At 36.6% G+C, this 9,286-nt stretch overlaps 1 protein-coding gene across 1 annotated transcript; it reads right to left on the bottom strand.

Moving 5' to 3' along the window:
• Nucleotides 1-1,580: 1,580 nt before the first annotated feature.
• Nucleotides 1,581-5,030, bottom strand: LOC113275582 (endoglucanase 8-like). Its single transcript, XM_026525118.1, has 7 exons — nt 4,764-5,030; nt 4,266-4,673; nt 4,095-4,187; nt 3,829-3,990; nt 2,608-2,719; nt 2,279-2,442; nt 1,581-2,166 (listed from the first exon to the last, which is right to left on the bottom strand). Exons 1-7 carry the CDS (start codon nt 4,995-4,997, stop codon nt 1,837-1,839), a joined length of 1,503 nt encoding a protein of 500 aa, XP_026380903.1. The 5' UTR covers nt 4,998-5,030; the 3' UTR covers nt 1,581-1,836.
• Between the last annotated feature and the right edge of the window lie 4,256 nt (nt 5,031-9,286).

Here is a 9,286-nt window from a genome sequence, read left to right as displayed (position 1 = left end):
TCTATTAGTGGATCAAACTGACAAAGGACCATCTAAAACAGGACCAAATCCAAAAGTTTCCAGAAATAATAACAACCAAGTGGTTATGTAGCCTTCCCATTGAACTCTATTATTGGGGCTTTAAAAAGGTGGGAGTTTGGGGGTTGTATGGGGTCATGAAATAGTAATCCTTATGATCCCTTATCATCCTATTTTATATGATACCTAATTTGCCATCGATTTAATTAGTTATTCATGATTAACTAAACTAATCATAATTAGTGAATGATTAACTAAACTAATCATCTGACTAATTTCTTTTTAAATCAAAATATTTCTTCTTTTGATTTAGTAGAAGGAGTTGGATGATTTTGAAGTACTATTTTTTTAAAAACTTTGGAAGGAACTGATGAAAAACATCATGAAAATAGTCAGAAAATCCTTGTATACCTCTCCCAATCTCAATTTTGTTGATTCAAATCCTCCGAAATCAAGATCAAAATTTGGGTTTTTCAACAATTACGGCTGGGATATAATACTCGACCTAACCGTGAATAGTGTTTACGGTTAGGAATAGAAGGATTCCAAACCGTAACAAAAGTTTACGGCCGGGATATAAAGAACTTATAGCCATAAGCTCTTCCAGGATCACATGTGTCTGTATTATGGCTAGGTTCAAATTACGGCTAGGTTTTCTTAGCATTTTTCCTAGCCGAAACTCATGTTACGGCTTGGAATATCTGGCCGTGCTCAGCATGTGATTTTTTTCTTATTATCAGAGCAAGTTACAACTAGTTTTTCCTAGCCGTAATAGATAATTTCGGCTGGAAAACCCGGACGATTGTGCTACAACGGCTGGAAAAACCTAGTCGAAAGCATACCTCTGTTGTTTTTTTCTGTGATTATCAGAATTACTTACGACGCCTAGGAAATCCTAACCGTGAACAACTAATTACTACTGGGAAATATAATCTTCCCAACTGTATACCTATTCGACGGCTAGAAATTATATTTTCTACCCGTAATATGAGATTTACGGTTGGGAAAATAAGAACTCCCCGTTGTAAACAACTACAGAAACTAAATTTTTTTTACCCCTAATTTAATCGAATTAGATTTCTTAGTCATTCACAAGCAAAAATAAATAATGGGTTTCCTTTATTTTTTGTTTTTAGGATCATCATTTTCATCATGATGAAATTATGATCATCATCTTCGTCGTGATTTATGAATGAGAAGAAAATAAGGAAAAGATAATAGTTTTGTGATCATCATCATCATGGTGATATCATGATCATCATCTTCATCATGTTTTGTAAACAAGAAGAATGAGAAGATAATAGTTTTAGTTTTATTTTTATGATCATCATTTTCATTACATTTGATGAATGAGAAGAGAAGCAGAAGATAATTAATTTAGCTTAATGAATAGTGTGATTTTGATTTATTTATGCATAGGGTAAATTGGACTTTTCATATGGATGAGGTCCCCTATCTATGGTTTGGTTTCAACTATCATTTTAAGCCCCCAAAACCTCTCTCCCCTGCGGCCACAATAATAGAGTTCTTCTCATTTTCCAAGTTTCAAACATTACAAACGCTTTTGTTATTTTTGTAGGAATCAATGGTAAAATCTAGCTAAAACTAGATTTTTACGGTATTGCATACCTGGAATCAAGTGGCGCATAGCTTATCCGTAAACAAAACCACACTAGTACTCTTAACTACATTTTCCATTTTCTCATTAAATATTAAAACCGGTAGATTCTTACTACAATGATTCGCTTGGTGGTGCTTATTGCGCACCACTCAAAATAACACTTGGTACAAACTTTTTACTATATACTCCGTATTGATTTATAAGTTGGGATGAGCCCAAAAGTATGCAAGTAAGCCAACCAACGGTGCATTTATGTAAGTTGTAGGCTCGGATTCCTGGAAAAATGGCCTTGAATCTGGGAAAGCATCTGAACTGTTTGGCCCCCCAACAACAGCTCCAACTAACAAATTAGGATTAGGATTTGGACTGTTGAAGTAACGTGATCCATCCTTGCATCCAATATGAGATGGGTGTGCCTTTACAGATGGAAGTGAACTTCCTCGATGATGAATACGTAACGGGAATTTCGAACCATATCCCACCATATATGACATCCTCAATGGATTATCACCTAGAATGTAATCCACCTGTTAACAAAAACCATGCCAACTCCAAATGGTTAATAAATCCATGTGCAGGAGTATTGACAGAGTACTGTAATAAATAAGTGTGTGAGAGTAGAAGCAGCTTGCAGCATACCTGACGTTTAGCCAAGTGCCTGAGAGTAGAAGCAGAAGCTGATTGCTGACCGCAATGAATGATCTTATTGGAATGGCTAAGATAATTAGAGTAGGCTAGAAGTAAGAATGACAAGGACGTTACATGTTGCATGTTACTCGCTCCAGCTTTGAATATTAATCCACCTACACATTCCAAACGTATAAAAGGAAAATCATAAAGATAAAGTTTAGGTGACAGTGATCTCACACAAACGGTGGGAAAGTTAATAATAAGATATGACTTTACATATGACAGCCATTTTTTTTAGATACTCTACAAAATGAAGAGCAAAAAGTTGAAAAATATACCCGGGGAATATTGAACATTAGGATTAGATATTCCCGGCATTAATGAACATATAAAATTATCAGCATTTTGTTGAAAAGATTTGAAGTAATCTGCTTTCCCCATCAACACTTCCTGCAACCAACACAAACAAATGTAATCACGAGTCAGAATTGATGAAAATTTCGCGACAACCAATTCTGACTAGTCTCATCATGATGCATCATGCAGCAAGCTATGGAAGTCGCTAAGCCCGACATGAGTTAAGGATGTGTGACTAATCAATACATTAGCTAATCGAGACAAGTAATTTGTAATTAATATTAATCATGATCGGAGAATTTTTGTCATATTTGAGATGAATTAAATACTCAAAAGAGAATTAGATACTAGAAATCGGTAACGTGATCTACCACCTCTCTACAGCTTTACGAGCACGGACTATAGAATCTATATGTACGTACGGATGCACTTTAACAGAAAAGGTGATGATCACATGCTTAGCTGACTACGGAAATGAGTTCATACGTGACTGATTTGTAAGTTTCTTACTGGATAAATTTCGATCAGAATAAGCCACGTTGTCAACCATGTGACTAACCATGCCTTTTTTCCTGATCAAAAGAAAGAGATAATGGCCTCAAAGATGGGGAGCTGTCAAACTCTTTCTCACTGCTCTGGCGATACCCACGTGGACTGATTTAGCATTCCAAACAGATCGATGGGACCCATATAAAGAAAAAGCGAGGCCTCGAAAAGTCAAGGGAAGAAGAATTGAGCCACTTCTCTTTTCACATCATGGGCAGCAATATGTGGTGATTTTGTGTTAGAATCTGACGCCCCGTGAAAATGTAATTGGAACGTTAGCAGGGTATTATTGTCTTTTGCAAAAAATATGTACTATGTACATTAGTGATATAACGGTCATAAAAATATGCAACCAGCAATAAAGACAAAGAAAACAACCAAAAAATCTAGCTATTGGTCCTGTAATTCTCTCGTCTCTCGTATATTCCATACGTACAGAGCCAATAATAAAGACCATTCATAGTATTTCAGTTATGTAGAAACAAAAGTTTTATCCGGTACGTTTGTTTGTTGACGGAACGCAAAAATTGTTAGAAGAACATGCACATGATATGCTTTCGTTATATAGGCTTGCTGATAGCAAAAGTTCAGAAGAGTCGGTCTGAAAGGATAAGCTGGATATCTAATGTTTATGCGAAATATATTTATATATGTACCTTGGAAATGAGGACGTTAATTCCGGCATGCTTGTTATCCCAACCGAATTCATTAATACTATCTCCAGCACCTAAAACTTCCTCGTTCCTCACTATATACTCTCTGTATTCGCGCCTCCTCGATGCTTTACGCAACCATGCCGCACCCCAAAGCAACTCATCCTGTTCATGTACCACCACCACCACCAAATTTATCACATATTTTATTACTTACCAACCAAATGTCGAAAACTACATAAATCAGAGACGACTCTAGAAAAACTAACCTGATATCCATTCACGTCACAGTAAAATGGACAAACTGCAGACCTCAAACTGTTACTATACGCACCCCGGTGTTTGTCAGCAAACTTGAATACCTATACACAAGCTAATTAATTACTTGCAAGATATTTGGAAGAAATTAAAATGGTTCAGTGTTTATTATGAGGACTTACTGATACAGCACGATCAAGCAATATACGTGAATAATTAGGATCACGTTTGCGGAAAACGATGGAAGCAGCAGCTAAAGCAGCGGCAGTTTCACCAGCAACATCAGAACCAGGATGGGACGTATCAATTTTATAAATGGCTCTTGATGTATCCATATCTTCTGGTCTTTCCCAACAGTTATGATCAGATAAAGCATCACCTACTTGAACATAAACAGTTCCTTTGACAGAAGTTACTTTTAATAAGTAATCCGTTGCCCACCTAACGGCTTTAACAGCATGTTTTAACTCTGGTCCCATGTTTTTACCAAAGTCAATAACACCCCATGAGAGTAATGTCGTTGTAAAAGCCATTGGGAAACCAAATTTTATGTTATCTCCAGCATCATAATAACCTCCCGTTAAGTCTAACTGCAAAATTCAAACAAACACCGGCCGGAATTAGCTAATGAATATGTATAACGGAGGAAGGAGTAGGGAAATTAATGACAATTATCTTACTCCGGCTGCAGAACCATCTTTGAGTGCAGAATCACGACGCCATTTGAGACGTTGATCTGGTGGAAGTTTTCCTGATCTTTGACCTTCGAAGAAAAGCAGGCTTTTACGAAGAGCATCACCGTAATTGTGGCCAGTGGCATATGATGGACAATGTAATGTGAAATACAGAATCAGAAAGAATTTCAGTATAGAAGAAGAGGAGCAAGGAAGAAGAACAGGAAATTTTGGCGCCATTTTAGTAATATCGGAGAGGGAGAGAGAGAGGTGGCGGTGGTGGTGGACAAGGAGAAAGAGTGGAGAGTGGAGTGAATTTTATAAGAAGGGGGTGATTATTAAGCTTTGGATTCTCCAAGGGGAAGTGACACGTGGATAGATTTAAGTGGCTAGATCGGTCTCCAATGTCTAAACAGGGATTGACCGATTTCTTTAGAGGGGTTTTTTGGTAAGTTAAGCTGCGATGGGGATGCGACAACCAAACATGTTGGTATCTATTTACTGTTGCCGGAAAGGTGATTAGGTTCCCGTCCATCGCTCTATCTATTTACTGTTAAATGATCACTCCGAGAGGATATCTTTATTTAAGTGCAGGATTACAAGATTTGGTCTCGGAGGTGAGATTGGTCAGTTCCCGATACCACTTACATTCAGCCTTATGCGGTTTATAACATAAATCTCTACTAATGTATTATGTATTCAACTTTAAAACAAAAATTGCTCGTTAATACATGACGATCATTTAGAATTGTACTAGTAGACCAGTTAATCTGTTAATCTAGATATCCATTTACTGTATTAAGATAAGAAGTAGCATTCTTAATAGGGCTGTACATGGATGGGTATTAGCTAAAACCACTCTCGCATTCACAAATTGCGGATTTTTATTTTTATAACCAATCCCGCATCTATAAATAGCGGGTGGGTTTTAATACCCGCCCGCTACGGGTTGGGCGGGTATGGGTTTAAACCCGCTTAAACACTAGATAGACAAATGCTGGAGAATCAATCGAAATTATCAGTGATGATATTAGGACTGTGAACAACAATTGGTAAGTACAATGACCATCTGGTTACACATTCACCACTAAAGATCGTAATACAGGACCTGGCACAGTTTAACATGACAAATTGACAATTCATTTTTCCGTTAATCTCCAAACAACTTCTCGTTAGAGTAACAACTTCTCGTTAGACTCCAAACAATTCATTAGTGAACATGAAAGTGTTAAGAGTCACATTATCCAAGGGGAATATATACATCACCTAACAGCCTAATCTTAAGGAAGATGACAAAACTAGAAGAAAGGATTCCAATGACAAGAATAAAACATTACATGTAACAACATCAAATTGAACTTCCTAATAATTTCAAGGCTAGTTGTTGTTGGACTGTTGATGAAGAAATAGACAGGTAATTGTTCTCGTTCGTAGCGAATCGTAGGTGAAGAAGAAGAACTAAGGAGGAATAAGGGGAGAGGCCGAACAGAGAGAAGAGTGTCGAAATTCTGAAAGTGAATGAGGGTCTACTGGTATTAGGGTTTCATAATGGATGGGACGGTTAGGATTAGTTTTATCTAAAGGTGTACATTTTGCGGGTTTTTCGGGCGGGTATTAGCTAAAACCAACCTCGCACCCACAGACGGCGGGTATTCTTTTTCATAACCAACCCCGCACCCACAACGGACAGATTTGGACTAAAAATCCATGAGTTTAGCGGGTACGGGCGGGTATGGGTAACGTGGGTGGGTCTTGTGCAGCTCTAATTCTTAGCATCACTTCTGAGACATATGTAGTAAATTTCTCTGGTACTTATCCACTTTAAAGCTTCAAGATAACCAGATTTTCAGCTTTTTTTTGCACTGCTTGTATAGCCATTTACTGTGTTGCATCCTTGTAGTTCCCTGCTATATCATACGATACAATACCAATGCCAAGATAATACAAAAGAAGCGTCACAAATCACACACTCATCGGGAAAGTTTGTGTTAGAAGAAACCCTTGCAGGTAAGGAAATAGAGGACTGCAAATATGTGTCGGTATTGTTGGAAGAACTCATAGTCTCATTACTCATACTCATGGCCCATCTGGATATAGTAAAGTGATCAAGGTCTTTGTCTTGGAAGATATTAAAACATCTTTCTTTCCAGAGACTCCAGGAAATAGAGAATAAGGCACAAAGAACCTCAGCAAAGAGTAAGCTACATAACCATTTGTGTATCTATTCTTTTATCGTTATGTATGTTATGTATGAACTTGCATCTTAAATACAAAAAGTTTAAACTCCAAAAATATTATCAAAACTAATTTTTTTACTTTAGGGCTTTAAAATAGTATTTTTTCATGCAAAATTACCAAGGCTCAGGTAACGAAATTTTATTGTCCATCTTAGTGTTCTTATTTCAGCGTACAAAAGCTTCACTTATATTTGCGCTTTTCTACATAATAGTTACAACAATCAATAAAAAAAAGTATCGAAAGATAAATCAGAATATTGACAGAGAAGTACTTTTATTGTAGCAATCTAATTATTCAACATCAACCTTTCGAACAACTCAAGTCGACAGATACCTTGTTCTCGTAGAATATCCTTAACCTTTCATTTCTGAAAAATATTTATTTGATTCATTCTCGCCACACATATTAGTATATTCTATGGTGGGTTCTATTAAATAGAAGGTTTATTTTTTTAAAAAAAAAGAGCAAACTTTGCGCCACCTAGATGAAAAAATCCTAGGAAATTTCATTTTCATGAAAGCATAGAGAATAACTTTACAATTTGAGTGAATAATGATTCTTTACTTATGGTGGGTGGCTACCTGATAGACGCATTTATGTGTCTATTTTGATCCCAATTGTATATATTGTTAGTGTTCGATTTTGTGCTTATTTAGTTATTTTATGTCTTTGCAGGTGTTTTTGGAGAAATAAGCTTTTGCGGCGAAATTGGCTCGAAAAGTTGCTCGAGGCACCCCGGAGGACAGTTGCTAAACGGACCCCAGAATTGGCTATGGAGCACGCAAGGTTATGTGTAACCCAAATTTGTCCACAACACCCAGGTATGTCCTCAGCACCCATTTCCAATAAAAATATCTCTGGCAGTTTTGGCAATCGTGATTTGGAGGAGTTTGAGGTCGATTAAACCTATGATTTTCATAGGATAGACTCCTTATGGGTCTAGGAATCTGATATGGGTGTTGAAATCGATTAGACTGGGCTCAATCGACGAATTTATATCACAACAGAAATATATGGAAAGTCACGTGTGTGACCTGTTTTAGGGAATTTTAGAGAGATTAAAGTGCTATGAACCTTCCCAAAGATTTGTATCTATCTAAGGAAGAGCTTAGAATAAAAAGGAAAGCTCGGAAACGCGTAGAAATTCTGAAACAAGAAATTGCCGCAACTTTGCCGTGAAAAGAGGGGAAGAGATTTTGGAAGATTTGGGAGAGACTTAATCGTTATTTTTGATATAAATAGATTGTTTGGGTCATATAGAAGGGGTGTCTAGAGTTTGGGGACCTGAGGAGGGCCAGAGAAGAAGAAATCAGAGTTTTATCAAACTCTGTTTCTGCTGCTGCTGCTGCTGCACAACTCAAGAACACGAAGAGCATACAACGCACGAAAAACAGTCGCAGAACAGTATCGTTGTTCAACAGCAGAAGAGCAGTAACGTTTATATACAACAGTTAATCATTGTTCCTCTTTGTACCAGAGATCTGTAACACTTTTACGCTGTTGCAAATCAGCTGCTTTATACCTTTCACTCTTTTAATCAACTTTTGAGCAACAAACATGTATTTTGAGCAAGTGATTAATATGAGGAGCTAAACCCCAACACTGGGATGACGGAGAAAGTCATATTTCATGCGTGTGGTAATTATATTTAATTCTTTTTATGACTTTTTGCATTAATTTAATCGTTTTATGATTTTTCTTAATTAGTTGGGAAGTCGTATGATGATGTATGCTTGGTCTAAGTGCTTTTGATGCATCATGCTAGTGATTTACAGTTAATCTTTTTAAAATCTACCCTGGCAAAGAATTAGAGTCAATAAACTAGAGCTATAATTTTCTAAGAATTGATTGTTGAACCACATGATATGAGGTTTGGTGGAATCCCGAGTCTCGGTAATCTCTCGACATTGTGACAAACCTTGTGTATATATTTTCTTTATTTTTATTGTTTTCTATTTTTAAATCTGAAATCAGTCTCAACAAGTCCGAGAAACGAACACTTTACTTACCACTACAAAATTACATCAATTTTTGGCGGCGCCGACGCGGACATGTATTAAGATTTGTTTTAGGTTTCTTTTTCTTTTTATTATTTTTGTTCTTTTTTACGCGTTTTGGTATTTTTCTATTCTTTTCAGATTTGGAGCGAAGCTACAAGGAAAGAAAAAGTGTTATAAAAGGAAAGCATCGCCAGAGAAGGAAAGAAAAGAGGAATCTGAAAGGAATGAAGAAGAAGATTTTGTATATAGTTATTTTGTTTTATTTTTAGAAACTGTAAATAGGGTTTTATT

This window comes from Papaver somniferum, chromosome 4 (genome assembly GCF_003573695.1).
Source record: "Papaver somniferum cultivar HN1 chromosome 4, ASM357369v1, whole genome shotgun sequence".
Classification (NCBI taxonomy): domain Eukaryota; kingdom Viridiplantae; phylum Streptophyta; class Magnoliopsida; order Ranunculales; family Papaveraceae; genus Papaver; species Papaver somniferum.
Note: the sequence above shows the minus strand (reverse complement) of the source record. Positions and strands in the feature narration are given on the sequence as shown.